Source organism: Falco peregrinus, chromosome Z, assembly GCF_023634155.1.
Source record: "Falco peregrinus isolate bFalPer1 chromosome Z, bFalPer1.pri, whole genome shotgun sequence".
Classification (NCBI taxonomy): Eukaryota; Metazoa; Chordata; class Aves; order Falconiformes; family Falconidae; genus Falco; species Falco peregrinus.
In genome coordinates this window covers 62,081,098-62,105,019 of record NC_073739.1, presented here as the reverse complement: position 1 = coordinate 62,105,019, position 23,922 = coordinate 62,081,098, and the positions used below count along the sequence as shown (strand labels likewise).

General features: G+C 37.9%; 1 protein-coding gene across 1 annotated transcript in view; it reads right to left on the bottom strand.

Moving 5' to 3' along the window:
- CENPK (centromere protein K) overlaps window positions 1–23,922 on the bottom strand; it is a 32,586-nt gene that overhangs the window by 8,002 nt on the left and 662 nt on the right. Inside the window, exons 2-8 of the mRNA XM_055790692.1 lie at window positions 13,799–13,903; window positions 11,740–11,796; window positions 7,850–7,922; window positions 2,322–2,368; window positions 819–901; window positions 606–701; window positions 204–333 (exon numbers count right to left, since the gene is read on the bottom strand). Coding sequence (XP_055646667.1) covers window positions 204–333; window positions 606–701; window positions 819–901; window positions 2,322–2,368; window positions 7,850–7,922; window positions 11,740–11,796; window positions 13,799–13,903 — 591 coding nt within the window. The remainder of the gene's footprint in view (window positions 1–203; window positions 334–605; window positions 702–818; window positions 902–2,321; window positions 2,369–7,849; window positions 7,923–11,739; window positions 11,797–13,798; window positions 13,904–23,922) is intronic.

Below are 23,922 nucleotides of genomic sequence, written 5' to 3'. Positions count from 1 at the left end.
GAACATACTGAGCTGAGAACAGCCTTAAATAATAGAAAACCAACCTGAAAAGTATCAATTAAACCTTAAGGATCAGGTGTAAGAACTACACTTGTTCCAAAAATATAACTGCACATTCTGTGCTTGTGACTTCAAAAAGATATTGCATCTAATTAAGTGGAAATTAAACACTCAAAATGTAATAGTTATCAAGAAAATCTTACCTTTTTAGCACTTACACCTTCCTTTGGAAGGGGAAAATGTTCTTCTAGGAATTCCCTCAGAGCAATCAAGAGTTTGTTCTTAAAGGTCGTTACTTTCAAGATTTCATTTTGCAGTTCATCAATATCCGAACTAATAGTAAAACCACAGCAATAGAACATGAATTTTGATAAAATAATACAAAAGTTAAGTAACCCCCCGTTATTTTCTAGTGTTGTAAGTTCAACATCTTGAATCACAGGATATAAGCAGATAGCATTATTTTCCGTGTTACAAATACTGATTATTGAGTTATTTAACAAAAGAAGAAGTATGTTCTAAGAGTTTGTTTGCTCATTTGCTCTTGATTTATTTAAACCTTTATTTAAATTCTTTAAAATAAAAACTCAACACTGTAGAAATACCTTTTTTGAGGAAGTTCAGCTTGGGCTTTTGTCTCTTCTTCCATTTTAGTAAGAAAATCTACTAACTGGTTCTGTTCCTCATGCCACTGCTGTTCTCTTTGCAACATGAAAAGTAGGGAATGGCACAAATTAAATAGTTTTCCCGGACAGTAAAAAACCCCAATGTGTCATAAAAAAGCTTACAGCACTCATAAATCCGAATTATTGTATTACCTTTTCAGATCTTCTTCCAGTTGTTTATTCTTTGACTCAGCTGCCGCGAGCACCATTTCAAGATTATCCTTTACAGCCTGCAACTATAAAAAAGTAAAAATAAACCTACAGATTGCAGGTAGCCCGGTCTGTAGTATTTGTTCTATGTAAGGTTACATCTGTAAATCTTGTAAGAATGGCCAAAATTATCTGCAGCTTCTTAAGAAATATGGCTATAGAGTGACACACTATTTTTAAATCCAGTTGGAGCTGTTTCAAGTGTCACTGTCACCAGTTGTTCATTAGTGTACTAATACTCTGTAAAACAACATTATTGTACCTGAAGCAGATTATGGAGTGCACACATGAACTGTGCACATAATGAAAGACTGAGGAAAAAAACAGCAGCAGCACCAGAGCTGTGTTGTTTAAATCATTGCAGCTGCTTGCAACAATGAATCCATGCTAACTGCACCAACTTAAAATGTATAGCACTCAGAAAATAAAGATGCTGCAAAGACTAACTGCATCCATGAATTAAATGGTTCTCAGCAATATGGATATATTTGGGAGAGAAAAGAGGGAGAAATAGAGCTACGGCAGCCAGAAGCTCTACGTGCTGCTGAAGATTGAGAACAGTGGACTCTCAGTGGACTGGATGTTTCATTACTGCATTATGTTCTACAATGTAGTACTTCTAAGAGTTTGTTTTTTTAATATAAACCTATGATCTGGATGCATTCTGTCTCCTCCCATACAAACGATGAGAATTTTTAATTTGATATCATATATATATATAATGAGAATTAGCTCAAAGAAATAAAAATTGTGAAAATATATTCTGTATAAGCAAATATGCTTTATATATGCAACACCTGAAACAAAAAAATCTCAACAAAATAGGCCACAAAATGGGATATCAGATCAAACATGCCATACCAATACAGTCAAATGAAAGTGTATAACCAAACAACTTGTTAATAGTGACTCTTAACAGCAGTTGAGTTCCCTGTTGTGAGTGGTAATACAGGGAGGAAAGCTGCTAGGACGAAGAAAAGCCATAGCCACAGGAATATTCTCAGGTCATGTTGCATACCAAAGTCCAATCAACATAGTCTAAGACATCAATGTAATGTCTTACACTATATTCAAGAATGTCTTACCCTAAGACATTCTTGATTTGCTATTTCTTCCAAAGCTAGGAAGAACTCAACAAATTATTTTCAAATTATAACCACAGAACTCTAGATGTAAGAATACTGACTCTTCTCTGTAACACATAATGTTAGATTATTTCATATGAAGTATGAAATGCAATATATAAAACTTTCTGTTTAGAAGATCATTCATTACAACCAGGAAATATTAGTAGTTATAATACAAGGGAAGAAAAACATTAGAACAACAATGCCAGTATCTTAGCAGTAGTCCACCACATGAGTAGTCATAGGAAAATGCAACAACTGTATACACTTTTTTTTTCCAACATAATTGTATTACTTCTTAACAAACAAAAAGACTTACCTCTTTTTGTCCTAATGCTGATAGCATACCTGGATTAGTAGAAATTACTGAAAAATAAAATTAATTGGTTTATTCACATTGGATGATACAGACTTGTGTATACCAAAAGGCCGGTCAGCTAGACACAAACTTGTGTATCCTCTGAAAAACTAGTTTGGCTGTCAGCAGCAGTTTACCATTTTGTGGTGTCCTGCTGGGCTAATCCATTGTCACTTTTCAGCAAGTCAAATTAGACTGAAATAAGTGTGGTGTTAATGTTTCTGCATTCTTTTTTATACCTGAACTAGCTCAGGTATGTAAGTATAGGTACATAATGCTGAAATGTGAAGTACAGTCATACTTCAAAGTAAGCAAGCCTGATTTTTTTCAGTGGTATCCATCAACGTTACCAATGTGGGCAATCAAATTCTTCCAGTCTTCCAATTCCCTGTTAAACAGCCTCCCACCAAATGCTTGATCAGGATTGGAAAACCTATCATATTTAAAGAACTTAAAAAGCATGTAACAATCCTTAGTGTTCACAAGCATGGCTACATGCAAGGAGAAGAAAGGCCCTAAAAGGCCAACATCCTAACTCCAACCCTAAGCAACAGCAGTACTTAAGTTACGGTACTATTCAGGGATGTGGTAATGTTCCCCAGAATGCTCTTGCAAAACGCAGTGATTTAAGGCTCACAGATCTTCTGAATAAAAAGCAAATTATTGGATTTAACAGCCTTCAATGGACTCCAATCAATTCTCAGTTCCATGTTAACTTCCAGCATCTGCATAAACACATGAATTTTGAAAGAGTGAAGCATTTGGACCTATTAACAGGAGAAACGAAAGCTACTCTAACAGATATAAATCTTAGGATGATTGGAACATTTTTTGCCCAAGCTTGGGTTCTGAATCTCTGATCTTAAAAACAATTACTTCAATAATAGCTTTTCCTTTAACAAAAAGGAAGCCCCTTAACTGTCTCAGAACAGCATTAAATATCTCCTAAATACAATACAGTTGATTTCATAAATTTATAAAAGTACTATTTTTTAATAAAGTAACTTTGTTGTTTTAATCTCCACAAATTTTGAGAAGCATTAAATTAGTAGTTTTAAAAGCAGCATTTGTTTCAAGATGAAAATCAGCAAAACCACTGATATAAAAATGCATTAAATTACATGTCACAAAAAACCCCTTTTACTTAGAGAATTGCTGTCTCTAAATCCTGAAACAAAATTTGAATAGAGGGTTCCCAAATTAAGCTTATGGTTAAGAGCTATGGGAGGTGGTGTCATGAACAAGTGTTCAGGTTAAGTTGCTTAAAGCAGAGTAGCCCAGAGGAGAGGGCAAGATGTACTACCGCAATGGTCTGTGCTATTATAAGAGCAAGATTTCTTTAATGACATGAATATCCTACATACATGATAAAATTAATTAGTGTGCTTTTATTTGCATTCACTGGTGTATATGAAGAAAACCATACAACTCTTTCCTCCGCCACGCCCACTGTGATTATTGTGAGTCCTCACTATCTGGAATTACCTATTTCTACTATTGCTTTGTAGCACGTCTTGACTTTTAGATATATAATCATGATGATGTGCTTCCTAGTCAATATTCATATTGTGTGAGTGTCAGAATAGGCCACATCTTCCTCAGAAAGAAATCACTAACCCTAATTTAGTGAAGGAACAGCGCAGATCTAAGACACTAGGACAACACATTTGTTTATGGCAGCTGCTACTGTCAAGAACACAGATTGCTCAATCTACTGTCAGTTAAAGCTTTTTCAGTTATGAATCATGATAAAACTTTTTCAGTTATGCATCATTACACTTGCAAAAATCAAATGTCACACAGAATTGCCTAGTGATACAGAATACAAGTAAGAAAAATGCTACCAAATGCTAGGAAAGTAAAAGCAACTACTATGCACATGTTTATACAGGAATTTCTATTAAAATAAGAGGAGTTTGGCAGAATAGTGATATTTTGCAAAGAAAAATAGGAATTATGCAGGGACCACAACTATTTCATATGGTATAAAATATGGTTGCTTCCACTTCCTTATTTTGCAAAGGTGAAAGTTAAATTCTATTTTTATGAGCCAAATGACTGTTAGAAAGTTTTAATTCAGCTGATTTAGCAGCTCTAGAGCTACATAAATAATACTGGAAACTGAGAGAACAAGAAACTAAAATAAAACCTTTTCAAAAATAAAATTTGCATTGTGGATTCAAGTCTATTTGCCAACATTGTGCCCAAAGAAATGTAGGACTGCCAAGTTATAACCTCTGAAAATAAGTTTTAAAATTGAAATGCTGACAGGCTCTCATTTACAAGAAATGAACTGGCCATTACTAAAAGCAGAAACCAAAGTAACAAGACAGACTAACATTCATACTCTTATTAATAAATTGTATGAAACTAGTATTTCTGTTATTCCTATTTAGATACACCTCATTTTCACACAGCCACTGCAACTCTGTTCAAATTCTCAGCAGCAACTTTTTTTCTTCCCTCAGAAAGGTAGCCAAAAAGGCAAACCTTTGGCTGCAAAATATTATTTGCATTTTAATATGCACAGATCATTTCTCTAGTACAAAATTAAGATTTCTAATAATAAATCTTATCACCTGGGAACAAGTAAGAATGGTTGAGCAAAGCAAGTCAGCAAGCCAGTAAAAATAGGTCAAGACCCAAGAATATTTTTAAGCAAATAGCTTAAAGTTTAAAATAATTAGATATTTTAGTAAGGAAACCTAACATCTCCAGGTATTTTACCCAGATAAAAACTGTAGGCGATTTCAAATAATCTGCTTTAAGACAGCAGACTATTCATGAAAAGCACCCAAAAATCAGTATTTCCCAAATTCGTTCAATGTCACATTTTTGGTTTACATACCTGTAAGAAGCATTTGAGGTTGACCATTCTTAGAGATAGGCTTACAAAGCATATGAACTATGATTTTATTCCAATAGGGCAAAAAAATTCTATTTATAAGAAGACATTTTTTTGCCAGCTCCTATTAATTGGTCACCATATGCAGCAAGTACATGAACTTTGAAAGAAGCTGGAAGTGACTTTAATGCTCATCTCAAAATGCTTTCTGATTTGACCAAATGCCAAAATACTGGAAATCACCATTTGCTGTCTAAAACACATTCCTATCATTTTGTAAACAATAAAAACCCCAAGCCTCTCCTGACATTAAAATACTCAAATTAGTCATTTTAAGATTAATTAGTAAGTTTTACTGGGTTGAAAGGTGCTAATGGGTCCTTGACAGGAGACATAACAGTGAGTACTACTTGAATACTTATGATAGTGTAGTGTGAACTGTTTCAGAAGTCTCCAAATGGGACATCTGAAAAAACAGATTACTCTCACATAGATTCTGAATGGTTTTATTTTCAGTGTCTGGCCACATCAGCCTTGCAACAGAGTGAAATCAGTCACTAGTCAGCACTAATACTTACGTATAAAAAGAATTTTGAAGAACTGAGGAATTTATACCTTCTGACTGATAACACCTAACAAATACAAAAGCTAGCACTTGTTTCAGTGGCTTGTGCTTCTCGGGATCAATAAGTGATCTGTGTTCCTGTGTTAAAATAAACTGATGTGTCTTTTCCCACCTTTCCTTAACCCAAAAGCTCTGATCCCTGTTAAATCCAAGACTAGTATTTTATTACAGTGTAATGGACTTACCACTAAAGGTTTACTTCAAAGTTTCAGCTAGTATTATCATAATACAACACACTTTTGTGAAGTATTAATAAAAAAACCCCCAACACTAAAGGAGGTACGATTGAAAACATGTCTGGGTAAATTACTGTGAGTTTATTAGCAATACTTGCAAATACTTGCTTGTTTTCATAATGAATTAATAGGAGTTAGTTTAGCACTGCATAAACAGTACCACTAGAAGGAAGACAAAACTAGATGATGCTTCCTAGTTCCTTCCTCTTGTTAGTGCCCCTCTTTGGTCTTTACTCTGTGTGGTACAGGTCTTAGTCTACCAGATACTAAGTTTGCTGAAAAATCAGAAATCAGGAAAAAAGTACTGCATGATTCCCTCCGCTTGTGAATATTAGGAGTTAGGTACAGATAGACTGTTCTCCCAGTGGAAAAAGAATGGTAAACCCCAGTTTCTAAGTCTTCGTAGTATGTTAATATTAGTATTCGGAAACAGTATTTATGTTGCTCCATCTATATGTCATGTAATTTGTCCAAGACTGATTAAAGTTTTATGGAGCAAGCACTGCTTCAGCCCACAGATGGCACCCTGATTTGTCAATTGTTTCCTCCAGAAATGCAAGAGATTTTAGTCCTCACTGAGATGGAAAACTAAAATAACCAAACTGGAAAACATCCTGAACAATCCTGAAAGCCTCCTTTGGAGAGGCTTTATATACTACTCAACCTCACCTTGAAAAAAGAAGTGGTTTTACCCCAGAATTATCAAAAAATATGTAGCAAGCACATTGTGTAGGAAAATCATCAAATCCGCAAAAGCTGTAAGCAGAGGTCACCTGTGCTAACAAAGGACATTTAATGCTGCAGCTCCTGCAGATGTCAGTGGAAGCCAGATGCTTGATGAATGTTGGTGTGCAATTGTTATGTGACTAAAAGTCTCTTAAATAGTAATTTCCACAAAGCCTAACGTAAATCTTTGGAGGCCTTCCATGACAGTCCAGAAGCTGGACAGATGTGTGAATGTTCCTTGGGCATCCTGGGGAGAGTGGGGATGCTCCTGCCTGCCGACTCAGGCTCTTACCTATGTGATGCCAGAGATGGGGGTCTCATTTTTACTGCAGTGGACATCCTCTCTAGAAGGTCACAAAGGACAAGAGGAAAAGTTGCACCAGGGAAGGTTTAGACTGGATAGCAGGAAAAATTTCTCCACTGAAACATTAGAACAGGCTGCCCAGGGAAGTGGTGGAGTCACCATCCCTGGAGGCATTTAAAAGACGCGCAGATATGGCACTCAGGGACATGATTTAGTGGTGGATTTGGCAGTGCTAGGTTTACAGTTAGACTCTATGATCTTAGAAGTCTTTTCCAAACTAAATGACTGTGTGATTCTATAGGAAAAAAATACCAGTTTCTTGAAAGACAAACTGAAGATAAAATTATTTGCCAAAGTCATTCTGTCCTAAAAAGGAAATACAAATGAAAGATAGAAGAAACAACCACAGAAAGAAGAAGGAGAGTAACGTCATAAGGAACTTTTGTTAGGAGATCTGCTAACAGTAGTTTTTCCATATAATTGACTGATGAATGGTGATAGGAATCATGCATTTATTTGTCCAGAACCATAAGATTACATCATAGTAGAATTCACTTTGAATTCTTAAGCTCACTTAGAAATGAAGTGCAAAGAGAATACAGAAATTAAATGTACATTCTACTGTGGGAAGTATTTAACTTTTTAGTAATTACAGTATGAAAATACAATCAGCAGAGATTCCATATACACACAGTTTAATATGCCTAGATGAAAGTTTATATGAGTATACCTTACATGGAAGCAATTACTTACGTTCAGGACTTCTTTTTTGCCACTGTTTACATTCCACTGTTAAACTTGTCAATAGCATCTTTAACAAGGGAAGCTGCAGGACAAGAATGGAAGCATCTCTTAAGAGTATGTTGAGTTGCATTGGAGTAAAATGAGATAGAAATTTAATTATTAAGTTTATACAGCAGAAAATAAAAGAGCATTTATTGTAATAGACCATTTATTCCTTCTTTAAAAGCCCCCTGCAGAGATCAAGAAACATTTTTATTCTTTTTTTGAAACATGGGAAATCAGGAGGAGTCAGAGTTGGCATTTTTCCCCCCCAAATTCCTCTGTAATATCAATGACCGTAACTGAAGATGAGTCACTAGCAGCAATGAAAATATTTCACACCCCAACTCCTCCTTAGGTGCATTGTTTATACACTTTTAAGGTTAAATGGACTGTGCTTGACATGTGATGACTAAACAAAGGACTGGCTTCCAAAAAAAAAAAAGATTTTACTACTGTCAGCAAAACCACATCTGTGGACTTAACTAAATGCTTAAGAACTAGTGCTCTATCTCACTGTAATCACTGAAAATATAAGAGCAATAAGAAAAGGCACCAGTTCAGACATTAAAAATCCAAAACTAAACAACCATAGATTCTAAAAATTGTACTTATTTTAATATCTTACTATGTTCTGGAGAAATAATATATTCATTACTACTACTCTGCTTCCTGAAACTGAGTACTACACCTATAGTTTTTCTTCAAATAGATTGTAAATTACATATAGATATCACATTACAAGTAATCTGATAAGAAATTAAGCATACATTTAAAATGTAAAAGGTTATGCTGATACGTTCAACCATTCCATAAAAAGCACTGCAGATTGCATTTGTTTTTTCATCAGCTAAAAGAGAAAAATATGCTAAAATCATCAGCCAAGTTCTTATAATAAAAATTTGAAAAATTGACAACTTAAACTTAGCTTTTCACTACTCAACTTTGTAAAGTGCATCTTCAAGAGACAACCTTTTAAAATAAAGGAAAACAAACCCAAACTAAAAGAAACAATCGTAAACCAAACATTTCTTATTTTCTAGATCAGGTAGCATCACCTCTTTCATAATGGAGCACTACTCTTGATAGTACCATCAGCTTATTCTTTGTTCCTTTAAACTTGATAAAAAAGGGTGTATGAAACATTCTGGATATTCCAGTAACTGGACAAAAAGTTAACACTACTATTCAGCAACACCAAACTGAGGACCATCTTTTCAGACACATAAAACAAGTATGTACATCAGATGTCTCTCTTATGCCCTATATGCATTCCTAGCAAAATATGCTGCTCAGTAAGCAATCCATTACTTTGATGACCAGAATCAGTCATCAAACTTGAAGGATAAAACCACAAAGAGCACATGTGAGATTACAGTCTCGAGATGATTAAGAAATGAATGTTAGTGACAAGGTCAACAGCAAGGAAGAAAACTATTGCTTCTTTGCCAATTACAATGAAAATAGAAGAGTTCCAGCTGGAAGGGACCTACAACTATCATCAAGTCCAACTTCCTGACCACTTCAGGGCTGACCAAAAGTTAAAGCATATTATTGAGGGCGTTATTCAAACACCTCATGAATACTTATAGGCTTGGGGCATTGACAACCTCTCTAGGAAACCTGTTTGAGTGTTTAATCACCCTCTCAGTAAAGCAATGCTTCCTCAAGTCCAGTTCAAACCTCCCCAGTGCAGGTTTGAACTACTCCAGCACACCCTATCACTGGATACCAGAAGGAAGAGCTCAGCACCTCCCTCCCCACTTCTCCCCCTCAGGAAGCTGGAGAAGCCACGAGGTCACCCCTTGGCCTCCCTTTCTGCAACCCAGACAAATGCTGAGCTCCCAGCTGCTCCTCACACGATGTGCCTTCCAGCAGCCTTGCCGCTCTCCCCTGGACGCATTCAAAGACCTTCACGTGCTGCTTGAACCAGCGGGCCCAGAACTGCACAGGGTGCTCAAGGGGAGGCCACAGCAGCGCTGAATACAGCAGCACAGTCACCTCTCCTGACCGGCCGGTGCCGCTGTGTTTGGTGCCCCCAGGATGGGGTTTGCCCCCCTGGCTGCCAGGGCCCCGTGCTGCCTCCCGCTGAGCTGCTTCAGCCAGCACCCCGGGGCCCGCCCTGCGGGGCTGCTCTCCAGCCACTCGCCCCCGCTCGTAGCTCATAGCTCGTACTTGTGCCGGGCGTTCCTCCATCCTGGCTGCGGAGTCTGGCATCTGCTCTCGTTAAAAGCCATGCCACTGATGACTGCCCGGTGCTCCAGTCTGCCTGCATCCCTCTGCAAGGCCTCTTGCCTCTCAAGTCAACACCACCTCCCAGTGTGGTACCATCAAACTTGGCAATGGTGCATTCAACTCTTGAAGCCAGATTGTTGATAAAAATACCAAACTGGCCCTAGAATTGAGCCCTGAGGAACTCACCAGTAAGATGTAGCCACATTCATACAATCCTTTGAGCCCTGCCATTCAGCCAGTTCTTTGCCCAGCACACCGTATACCTACTCATCTCAGTTAGACAACTTGTCCAGAAGGATGCTGTGAGGGGCACTCTCAACAACCTTCCCAAAATAACAGAGAAACTATATCCGCTGCCTTCCCTTCATTCACTAGGTGGGTAACTTTACCATAGAAGGATGTCAAACTAGTTAAACAGGACTTTCCCACTGTGAACTCATGCTGACTGTGCATGCTGATTGCATTGATCTTTAAATGCCTTTTAATAGCACCTAGTATGATCTTCTCCATAATTTTTCCTGGTACTGAGGTTAGACTAACAGGTCTGTAGCTTCCTGGGTCGGAAAGTGCTTATGTTTGGGCTGCAGTAAGATCCCATAAAAATTGCTGACAGAGGGATACAACATAACCCTTTTTCTCTCCTCCCTATTTTCTGTCATGAAGTACAATCTTAATTTAATCTACATTTTTGCAAGTCCATTCAACTCCATGTCTTGCTATGACAGTTATCAAGAAAAGCTCATCTCAGAAGTTTAAGCATTAAATTAAAATGTTATGATGTGCTTCAGTAAAGCTGCAAACAAACAAAACCTTCAGTTTACATCAAATGAAAATTATATAAAATTTATTTCTACATATAGGATTTTATTCAGTCCTAAAAGGAGAGAAAGATTGTATTTTATGCATTCAAATATGCACCTACTTTTATTTATTCTGATTAAATGATATACAGTAATTAAACATCAGAATGTATTCAAGATCTCTGAAGAAATATGAACCTACATATTTCACCTAACCAGCCCAATGTTTAACTCCTTATACTTTCCAAATTTGGGGTCTTCATTTAGAACTTTAATTGTAAAGGTTCTTATTTAGAATTTACAAACAACTAAACAGTAAGCTAGCATTGCCTCTTCAGACGTTCCTCAAAAGCTGAGGGATACACAAGCTCATGTTCATGAACTTGGCATTCACTCAGTTCATTTATAATTCAAGCACATCCGTTTCCTAATGATATCCACCAAGGGGGAGCAACTCTAACTTACGAATACAAAGTTCCAAAGTAAAACTAAAGGGATCCACATAGTTTCACAAATTACACATGCACAAATTAGGAAATAGTTCAAATGCGTATCGAAGTTACATACCCCTCCATTTTACTGCCTTTGTTAGTCATTCACCAGCTGTGTGGCAGGACTGCATGTAAGCTTTATGCTATACACAAATGTAACTTTTCAGTATTCACTAGACATGCACTTCAGAATACCTCTTCAAAGTTAGTAAGAGTAAAGCTGTCAGCTTTAGAAAGTAAGTGGAGACAACATAGTTTCCCTTCTTTTAGTAACACACCATATCTTGACAGAAAACTGTTTTGTGGAGAATAAAAAAATAAAATACGGTCTTACCCTGGTATCTGATTTTTTCAGTGTTTCTTTTCTTCGAAGCATTAGCTTCCTCTGACACTTGGTAGAAAACAAACAAAACGCAATGTTTACCTCCCTTTTGTAAAAGAAACATGATTTTTAAAAATTCCAACAAAAGTTGCTTAACATAGGAATAAGAGTTTTGACTTGGCTCCTACCACATTCCTCAGAGCCTGACCCAGCAAATTAAGAAATATTTTGAAATCATACCACAGGAAAAAAAGTAGAGCTTCAATTAACTGAAAAGTAGAAAAGTAGCAGCTAACAAAAGATGTATGATTTGAGGAAAAAGGCAAGCTATGAGGGAAAAGTTGATATGGGATTACCCACTGAACAGATGAATGTGAGAAACTAGGAAGAGTATCAAAGACAAGGCTGAATAGGGAAGCTGCTGAGAAGTTAACGTACTTCCTGCTACCATTCTGGTTCTCCAAACAGAGCAATCACATTATAACACACATTTTTAGTTTTACGTCATTTAGGGCAATGATCTGTACACTTCAGAAATGGTCTGATTCTCAGAAGTGCACTACATCAGCTGCCATGACTGCAATGGGATGTATATCAAGTCTGAAATTCAGGCCACCACAGAAATCCAAGGCTCAAGCCTGAGACATGCTCCTTCTTGTTTTCTAAGTGTCAGCCATGTAACCTCCCTCAAGACAGGGCAGGGTATACCCTATTTAAACTACTAAGCAGTACTTTGGAAACCTTGTTGTTCATGTTTTGGAACCAAAACACAACATAGTATTTCTCCAATAAAAACTGCTAATGCTGACACACAATCATTGGAACATAACATCAGAAACCACATAACCTAGGAGGTACTTCGGTGACTATTAGTTGTTTAACCTTCTTGCTGAAACATGGATGCATCCAGGATGCAATAATCAAAGTAACAAAAATCTTACGTTTTTATCAGCTTTTAAAAATAATACACATTCTTCCTACACTGCTTTGGGAATGCTGGGAATGAGATACAAGATATGAGAGGTCTTCAATTAAATTAAAAATAATAATCGTTCTAACTTCCTTACTAACTCGAACATTTCAAAAAGAGCAACCTCTGAAATGGTGCCAAACAAAACTTCTATTGATAACTTATTACAGTATTTCAGAAACCTAGACACAGGTTTCCCTGACACTTGTTCAGTATTAAGATAAGTTCACACATAACAACAAAAAAAAAATACCACACTAGTCTTTTTAAATCACATTCTGTAAAATTAGTGCACTGTGGTTTGTCTATACTTCATCCTACTTTAAGTTTGGAAGTATTTTTACTTCAGTTTCTGATACTTTTAATGATTTGGATCTACAGCTCAGAACTCAAGCAAATAGTATATAAATACCACATAAAATGGAGTGAAGCAATTAAGACAAAAAATAATTTAGAACATGATTTTTTATCAGACTCAGAAGAACCTTACATGGTGCGTAGCATTCCCTCAGAACTGTTAGAAGTTTCCCTCCTGCAATTTCTTTAAATAAAAGTAACTCCCTCTAAAGTGTTATTATTAGTATACTGGACCATATATTGATAAAGATAAAAATTTATTTTGAGGCTGTAACTGTCAGTTTGTATGAGAATATGCTAACATCATCATCCTTCCCAGCCTCTTTCTCCTCCCATTCTCTCTCCTTTAAATATCTGAAGTACTTCTGAATAGCAGCTGAATCCCACCTTGCATAAGGCTAAAGAGAAAAGGACTGAGTCTCAGCGTGCTCGTACTACCAGAACACAAGAAATGGTTTAGGTTTTCCCTAGTTTCAACATGATTTAGTTAAACAGAATAGGAGTATATAACATCAACATACTATAAACAAACCTGGATACTGCAAAGCATTCTTCACCCTTGCCAACATTTCTAACTTTGGCCTTTCTGCTAAACTTTTCTTTTTTTTCTCCATCTTCTTGTTTTGTCACAGCAGTTTCTTTGGAGGGGGTGAGATAAGCATACAGCGAAGGATGAGGAGATGAACAAAAAAATGATGAGGAAAGTTTACAACAAACTTAGTCTATCCCTTGTGATTTGCATACCTCTTCCAACTGTGTCCAGATACTTTCACATTCATCCACGATTTCTGTCTTCGCATTTACAGGACAACCTGAGTCTTTGTCGATTATTTCTGATAACCATTCAGCCTATTAACAAGCAAATAGTTACCATTTAGATCTATAATAATTATTAACAGGTTACAGAATCATACCTGCTACTTCAGATCAAATATGTAACAGAGCAATCCCTCTGAATCCAAAGTGTTAACTCCCCTGTATTTCTAGATAGCAGTCATCCAGTAATATCAGCTAACTAAATTACTATAGAAAATTCTGAAGATATTAATAATGCTTTTTAAAATTGAATCACAAAGTTCTAAATTTTTGGAACAGCTTTGATTATCTGCAACGGTATTTTTTATTTTTGGTCAACTCTAATAAAGAAAAAATAAGAGAATCTCATATCTACAAAGTCTCACTTTTCTTCCATGTATCCACAAAGTTCTTAAGACAGTTACTTTCACACTGCCTTCCAATAAATGCCCTGATCTATTTATCCTTATGACAATTTGAATTCTGGATCTTTCTGATTGACAAATTAAATGTTCTGGAGATTACTAGAAAAAAACCCCAAAGAACCTGAAAGATATGCAAGCAATGAAGCATAGAGGGCACCAGGACAGCCAAGAGAAAAAAAAATCAACCCAAGTAAAATTGAAAAGTTTGAGAAACTGTTAGGTCAGACAGAAACACATACACGTTCAGAAATTTAATCTTAGTTAAATAAATAAAGAGAGACATGAACAACAACAGCAACTGAGAAGGAAGGTAAAAGTGGAAGGGGTAAAATGGCACCCAAAGGGAAATTTCTATTTTTAAGGTAAAAAAAACAACCAAACAAAACAACCAGGAATTTCTTAGAGACACAAGACGCAAGAAACCTTTAAAAATACTTAAATGGATCACTAAGCCCACCAAATACTTAGAGATCCAAAAGTGACATAAAAAATGATAAAAGTTCTAAAGAAGAAATAAACACTTCTGCCTTCTTAATGATGCACAAATTCCTAACTCAACCTTTTATTCATTTTCAGAAAAAGACAGCATCAGAGAAAATTATGTGGAAAACGCAAATGATTTAAAAGAAGTGAAACAGTCAACTACTATCTGCAAATTCAACTATTTTGTAGCAGAGTGGTTAAGAAAATCTCACTGAACACTGGAAGTATGGTAGAGAACTGAAAGGTAACAATACTACTGAGCCTTCCTGGCAAATCTGTTGCATCAGTAATTACAAACAGAACACGAGAAAATCTGGATCTGAGAAGGTCTAATGACCATAGTTTTTGCAAAGGAAAATCATCATTATCTTATGAGACTTGGAATGTCTCCATAACATAAAACTAGTTCACATAATTTTAAGACTTCCGAAATGCTCCTGGTTAAATTCCCCACAGAGGGTTAATAAAGAAACTAAGCAGTCTTAAGATGCAATATACTACTTCTTCCCTCAGACCAAAAACTGTCAAGGAGACAACAAAAAAAAAAGCCTGAACAGGTAATTTTCATCATGGCAAAAAAGCTCAGCAGCAGAACTAAGAAGGCCTGAATCAGTTTAAAAAAAAAGGGGGGTTGAGGGGAAAGTGGGGTTGGGGGGGGAGAGATATAACCTTTGCAAATTTGGAAGTGGTCTTAGGGCAGAATAAAAAGTCCTATCTCCCGCGTCCTGTCACAATAATATAACCCATCAACATGAAAACATCATATGAAATAAATCTCTAAGTACATAGCAAAAAAATCCCCCCAAAATGTTTATGTGATCATAATGATTTTATTATTGTTGACCTTCAAAATTTCCATGACTGATTCCACGCAAAGTTTCAAAACCTACGTATCACAAGGAGCTGCTACAGGCCTCTGTACCACAAATCAGACTGATTTGTGGTCCCCAACGCTGTGATATCGTAAAGTCAGCCACAGAGAAAAACCATCTATGACTTGATTTGAAGTTTTAGAAGGCAGGCATTCTTTATTACAGCACTGAGAACATGGTATCATTTTCTGGCAACCCAAATGGACACTGCTATTGAGTGTTGGCAGATCTGCGGGATCACAGGAATTCCAGCTGGCACCAAGGGATTCTTGGGGAAGACCTTCAATCCCCAGACCAGAAGCTCCAAAGCAAAGTGCCCCTGGTAAGACGTAAGGCATTTTTTCTGGTCTGGGATACCTGCCCATACGTCAAGGTGAAAGCCCTGCTGGTTTGGGTTATTGAGGGCTCTCCTGGAAACAATCTCTAGTAAATTTCTGCCTGACATACTCAAGTAGATACATATTTTTTTCTGTCTGGTGTAGTGCACTCTGAATATTTGAACATATTTATACACATGTATATTGTTATAAAATTTTAAGTGCGCTAGAAGAAAATGGGCACTGGTCAGTCTAAAGGGTGTATTTTAAAGAAATCTCTGTTGGGATGTATTTTGGTACACTGGGAACAAATAGGGGGTGGTTCTTGGGGAAATGTAACTCAAAGCAACCTAGTTAAATTCTATAATCAGTGGTGGCTGTTGTATAAACTAGATGATGGGGAAAAATGGTCAGTGATCAACACTTTGAATTATAATGCAATGTTACAGACCATGCTGCTTTTAAGGCAAGAAAAAAAAATGGGACAAGGTTTTCCATGCTGATACGCTTTTCACTTGAAAGAACCACCCCGAATGGCAAAAAGAGTCCGGTATAAATTTACCTCCCAGTGATCCCTTTGTCTTGGCTTTGGAAAAAAGGTAAGAACAGGCTTTGAAAAGGTGCTGCTCTGCTTGTAGTATAGGAGATGCTTAAAAATATATGAACAAAAGAAAGAAGATGATTTAGAGTTAATCGTTGCTCTCCAGCAGAGACTGGGAGAGAGTTCTGATGATGACAGCGCTGTGAGCAGGGTAAGTGAAAGTGGTCGCAGGCTGATGATGTTGGTGGCAGGGAAAGTAGCTGTGAACAGGGAGAGCAATTTAGTGGGCAGAAGGGATTAGCCTAATAGCAGGTTGGACATGGGCCAAACAAGGGGAAGTTATAAACCAGGGATCCTCAAACTACAGCCCACGGGCTGCATACGGCCCCCCAGGGTCCTCAATCCGGCCCCTGGTATTTACAGACCCCCCCCCGCCCCCCCCGCCGGGGGTTGGGGGGGAAACCAAGCAGCCGCAGATGACTGCCTGCCACTGCATCCGCGCGCTGGCCCCCTGGTTAAACAGTTTGAGGACGCCTGTTATAAAGGCTCTCCTCTGCCAGGCTGTGGGAAATGAAGGACCCATTACAGTAAGGGTTGCATTTTCAATAACAGACTTTAATAACTGGAAAGTAGCCACTGGAAATTACAGGGACCATCCTGAGAAGGTGGCTAGTGCTTTTGAAATAATGGTTAAAACACAGGATCCAGACTGGAAGGATATAGAGGTGGTAATACAGGTTTTGTTTGATAGTACTGAGGAGGAGATGATACATTGAGCAGCTAGACGATATGTGGAAGCTCAAGTTAATTCAGGAACTTTACAAGGAACTGTGGAGCATCACTTTCCCTCTGTTGATCCAAACCGGGACCTAAATATTAATGGACCTAAACAATTTTTGACTCAGTATCAGAAATGGATTTTCTTTGGAATTTGAAATGCTATGCCTAAGGCAATAAAACATGCCTAAATTGTATGAGGATAGGTGAGATAGAAAAAAAGTTCTCCACAGATTTCCTGAAGAGAATGAAGGAGGTAGCCCACAAATATACAAATATTGACTCTGACTCACAAGAGGGACAAAATGAATTAGCCACTCTATTTGTGGGGCAGTCCTCAGATGCTATTAGAAGAAAATTACAAAAATTACAACAACATAATGCTTGAGATTCAGGAAAGTTGTTTTATGTTGCTTGGATTACATATGGAAATAGAGACGGTCAAAAGGAAAAAGTAAATAGTAGACTGGTGGTGGTATTACAGTGTCCTGTTTTTAGCTGGGATGGAGTTAACTTCCTTCTTAGTAGCTAGTACAGTGCTGTGTTTTGGCTATGATGGCTATATGAGAACAATGCTGATAATGCACTGATGTTTTTAGTATAAACATTACCCAGCAACAACTAAGTCAAGGATTTTTTGGTTTCTTGGGCCTTGCCAGCTGCCAGAGGGCTGGAGGGGCACAAAAGATGGGAGGGGACACAGCCAGGTCAGCTGACCTGAGCCAGCCAAAGAAGTATTCCATACCATAAGGCATCATGCTTGGTACAGAAACTTGGGAGGGTTACCTGGGGGTTGGGGGGTATCGTTGCTCAGGGACTGGCTAGGCATTGATCAGCAGGTGGTGAACAGTTGTACTGTGCATCACTTGTTTTCCTTTCTCCCTTTTCCTTTGGATTTTATCCTTTTCCCCACCTTTCCGTTATAATTGTTATTACCTTTTTATTCTGTTTAAATTATTAAATTGTTATTATCTCAGCCCTCGAGTTTTACATTCCTTTTCGATTCTCCTCCTCACCCCTCCATGTGGCGGGGCATGAGCAAGCATCTGCATGTTGCTTGGTTGCTGGCTGGGGTTAAACCATGACATACAGGAAAATACTAGGATCAGGGGAAGGGGCCAAGGACAAGGCAGACCCCTGAGAGGGGGGGTCTCTGGCCCAGGCCTCAGCTAGGCGATAATCAATGTGCAAATTGATTATCTGCAAAAGAGATGGACTCTGGAAACAAGAGTGTCCAATTAAGAATCAGACCCCCTTCCCCACACCCTTGCTTCCAGTAAGCAAGGAATGAGGGGAACTGGAGGAGTTTTTCCCAGCAGAACCCTTGGTTAAAGTGAAGCTGAGAAACAAAAAAGTTGAGGTTTTGGTAGATACTGGAGCTACTTACTCTGTTCTGAACACTCTAGAGGGGGAGCTGAGCAACAAGAATATAAGCATTGTTGGTGTGAAAGCATGCATGAAACCACCATTTTTTAACCCTTTAACAATGAAGCTGGGAAAACGGAGGGGTACTCATCAGTTTTTATATTTGCTGAATTCTCCAAAACCATTATTAGGGAGAGATCTACTCAAAAAACTGGAAGCACAAATCCAATTTAAAAATGGAGAAACAGAAATTTTAATTCCAGAAACTAAGTATCTCAAGGCAGCAGCTTTGTTATTACAGGGTATATCCCCAGAAAGGATAAAGATACGCTCAGAGGTCAAAGATGCTGTGATTCCTATTGTATGGTCTGGAAAGGTCCCAGAAAAATCCAAAAGGACAAAATCAGTAACGACTGACTTAAAGCCTGGATCATCCCTTGTAGGAATTAAACAGTATCTCCTAAAGCTGGAAGCTAGGAATGGGTTGATACCAATAATTCTGAAATTCTTGAAATGCAAATTGTTGGTGGAGTATGAGTTGAAATACAATTATTTTACCAGCCAAAAAGACCAACGGTAAATACTGATTGGCGCAGGATTAAAAAGCAATAAATCAAATAACTCAAGATATTTATCCTGTAGTAGCAAATCCATACACATTATTAATAACCCTTACAGGGGTGCAGAGATGGTTTACAGTTTTACATTTAAAGGATGCCTTTTTCTGTATTCCCCTGGACACTGAAAATTAGGAGCTTTTTGTTTTTGAATGGGAAAACACAGAAACAAGAAGGAAACTGCAATACACTTAGACGGTTTTACCACAAGGCTTTAAAAATATCCCAATCATCTTTGGAAATCAGTTGGCAAAGGACTTAGAAATTTGGAGAAAGAAAATGATCAGAGAACAGTACTACAATATGTGGATGATATTCTCATTAAAGCAGAGACTAGGGAACTGTGTCTTTCCATGACTATAAGCCTTCTTAATTTCTTGGGAATTAGTGGATATCAAGTATCAAAGGAAAAGGCTCAGATTATCCAGGAATCAGTTACATATTTGGGGTCTGAAATCCTGAATGGCCAGAGAAAATTGGGATCTGAATGGAAAGGGGCTATCTGCTGCCTCCCAGAGCCTAAAACTCTCAAGGAACTACAAGCATTTCTCAGAATGGTTGGACAGTGTCAGCTCTGGATAGCCAATTATGGATTATTTGTGAAACCTCTGTATGAGCTACTGAAAATTTCCTACAATGGGTATACTGACTGGACAGAAGAGTGCAAAGCTGTTTTCAAGCAGCTGAAGTGAGCTCTGATGGATGCCCCCCATGCTGGGATTACCTGATTTAACAGACTTTTTACCCATGAGAGAAAAAGTATTGCCTTAGGAGTTCTGGCACAATTTTTAGGGCCTCAGCAGTGAGCTGTAGCTTACTTCTCCAGATGGATAATGTGAGCTCAGGATGGCCTGGATGCCTTATAGCAGTAGCAGCAACTGTGCTACTGATTTAGGAGGCCTGTAAATTCACCATGGAGCAGAAGATAACTGTACATGCACCACACATGGTAATTCACAGTATTAGAACAAAAAGGAGGACATTGCTCGGCCCCTAGCAGAATGTTAAAGTATCAAGTGATATTAATAGAAAAAGATGATGTATGTCTTAAAATTACTTCAGTTATTAACCCTTCTGTGTTTGTTTTGGCTGACCAGGTAGGAGCCCCAGAACACTAACGCAGACTATTGAGGAAGTCTGCTCCAGGTGACTAGATCTCAAGGATACTCTGTCAGAAGAACGAAGATTGGGAACTGTGTAATGATGGCAGCAGCTACATTTGAGAGGGAAAACAGTTATCTGGATATGCTGTAACTACCATCGACAAGGTAATAAAATCACAAGCTTTACCTCCAAAGGTTTCTACTCAGGAAGCCGAACTGATTGCCTTTATGAGGGCACTGGACCTGAGCCAAGTGGAAGTGAGCCAACATATGGACAGATTCAAAGTATGCCTTTGGAGTGGTTCAGGCACATGGAGCCATTTGAAAAGAGAAGACTATTATCTGCTCAAGGAACTGTGATCAAACATGTGCCTCAGATCCAGGAATTATTAAAGAGCATTCAAAAACCAGCAGCAGTCACAATTATGCATTGCAAAGCACATCAAGCATGTAAAACCACTCTGGAATCTGGAAATCAGTTAGCAGACATGGCTACAAAGAAGGCTGAAGAAAAAGGTATCCTAACTCTATTACCTGAAAAGGAAATAGTCCTGCCAGAAGCACCACCAAAGTATGATAAAGAGGATAATAAGTTAATAACTAAGTTGCAGGCCAAAGAATGGGTAGAGGGATGGGCAGTTACACCCACAGGACAAGTAATTGTTCCACCTGTAGTAATGAGAGAGATAGCCCAGAAGGAGCATAATAAAGTGCATTGGGGAACGGAAAATTTAGTGAACACCTGCAGAAGACAATTATAAGTAGGGCCATGACAGAGATTATCAGATCTATTACAGGGAGGGGTGAAATATGTCTTAAAAACATCCAAATACTACTACTAAGTTGATCATTTAAGTGACTAAAGTAGGAAATTCTCCTGGAAATTATTGGCAAAAAGATTTCACTGAGTTACCCAGAAAAGAAGGATATTGACATATTTTGGTTTGGGTCGATACCTTCACTGGATGGCCTGAAGATTTCCCTTGTTGAACCAACAAGGCAAGGGAGGTAGCCAAAATCCTGTTAAAGGAAATTATTCTCTGGTTTGGTGTACCTTTAGGAATTTCATCAGATAATGGGTCCCATTTTATCGCCAGAATCGTAAAACAGTTGAGTAAAATTTTGTTCATAACCTGGGATTACCACACTCCATAAAGGCCACAATCCAGTGGTAAAGTGGAGTGAATGAGCTACACTCTTAAACAACAGCTAGGAAAAATTTGTTGGGAAGCATCTATGAGCTGGCTTCAGACATTACTTCTGGCACTATTAAGAACGAGAACCTAGCCTCAAGGGAAGGGTAATTTGAGCCCATAGGAACTGTTGTATGGATGGCCCTGTCAGGCTTCACATATACCTTGTGAAACACATATAACGGGGTAATTAAATTTGAAAACACATGTAGTATCTTTAGGGAGTGTTTTGCAGGAACTTCAGAAGTATGTGACAATGAGTAGACCCTTGGAATGCGATACACCAACTCATCCTTTCCAGCCTGGTCACTGGGTGTATATCAAGTTCTGGAATGCAGGACCTCTGATGGAAAAGTGGAAAGGACCATATCACATCCTTTTAACAACCTATACAGCAGTCAAAGTTTGGGGCAAAGGACCCTGGATACATTATTCAAGAAATAAATGAGCCCCTTCATCATAGACAGCTGAGCAGCTGGTCCCTCTCAAACCTAAAATAAACAGGATTAATGAATAAGGTTAAATGGGACAACAGAAAATTATATATAAGCTGTTAAATCAATAGGCATAGGCATTTGTAGCATGGTACAGTGATTTTCATTTAAGTAGTTACAAAGAAGTTTTTGTTCATCCTTTTATTGACCAGAACAAGCCTCAGTGAAATACAGGAAAATTTGATTATAAAACTGGTGCAAGGTTTCAGAACAATGAGAAATCTAACTAGCATCACAGCTAACTCTACCAGTAACCCTAGATTTACTGACCTTATACCCCACATGGAGACAGAAACCAATCAAATCTAAATATCGGGGGAAAATTAAAAGAGCTCAAAATGCAGAAGAGCCATGGAATGGACTCTCCAGCTCAGTACCAGTGAATTGAGGACTTCAGAGCTTTATTTTATCTGGCACTAGAGAATAGATACTTGCTAGAAAATTTAACATGGGAAGTTGAAACACTAGCTAAAGGAACTGAAAGAGGATTCAAACTGATAGAAGAACAAGTACAAGCAAATACCAAAAGTACTTTACAGAAACGGATGGCATTACATTTACTACTAGCTAAAGAACATGGAGTATATGGGTACTTAAATTAGACAATGAACACTGTTGCTTACATACCCCAAATGTTACTGGGGATCGCCAGAAGCAACTTAATGAGATGCAAAGGCCAGTTGAAGATTATGGCAAACAGCAAAAGGAAGCTAGCTTAACAAGCTGCTTCAAGAATTAGGCAGGTGGTCAGCAACTGGGTAGCTAGCTAATCTCTTACAAACTGTAACTATTGTAACAATTACTGTTGTAGTATTGTTGATAGCATGTAACTGTATAAAATGGAACCTCCCCAGAAAATGAGCAAACATACATGAGGCTTTTAATTTTGAAATGATTCAAAACATCAAGAAAAAAAAAAGGGGGGGAGTTATTCTGTTAAGGGAGGGTTGCTGGCTCAGCGAAAGGCTTGAATTCCTGAATTACTAAACTGATTTAGTGTTTAGCTTAAGTTAAACAAATCTGTGCACATAGTTCAGGCCAAGCTGATTCTCAAGTCATCAAAACTGATTAACAAGGACTTCTAATCAAGGGAGTCAACCTTAGGAAACAAAGGCCAGATAATAAGAACACCATTATCTAAGTTACCCAGAAAGAAGCCTCCAAGTGAGAAAGTTCTGGCCCCAGGAGGAGACAATTTGATAAGGTGTTGCAACCCACGGAAAATTAGATGAAAGTAGGACAAAGGTAATTGCAGCAGTGGAAGATTGCAGCTCCCCCCAGCCCAGAGAGGGAAAACTCACTTGGAGAGCATGCGCAGTTAGTAAAAAAACCAGCAGTGCTATCTGAGGAACTAGTTTGTACTAGTTTGCATTAGAGGTGAAAAACTTGTAACCAATCCTGTATGTGAACAAAAATGAATATGTGATACAGTATGAATATGCAAGTACTCTCCCATATATAGTATGTACCCTTGAGTAACTTGGTGGGCATGCTCGGAGGAAACATTCCCCCATGCTCCTAGTGCTGTAATAAAGCATACATGCCTTACACAACTGCAAATCAAGTCTTAGAGGGTTTTTCTCCATGACTGACTTTACGGTACCACTGTTAGTTACCTTGTAAAGTATATACATCAAAATGGCATGTTCAGTTGCAGTTTGCAGTTCTCCCTATTTCTGTATGATAAAATTAGGTTTCTTTTTGATGCCGTACCTGAAAAATGAAGGCTTTTTTTTTTTTTTCCTGCATGTCATTAATATTAATACTTTCTAGTTTCAACATGCTGTTCCTTCTAATCTCATTTATAAGTACATAATTAGGTAAAAAATAGAAGAAGGGCCAAGCTTGCCTTGCAGGCACTATGCCAGCCAAGCAAATATGCAAGC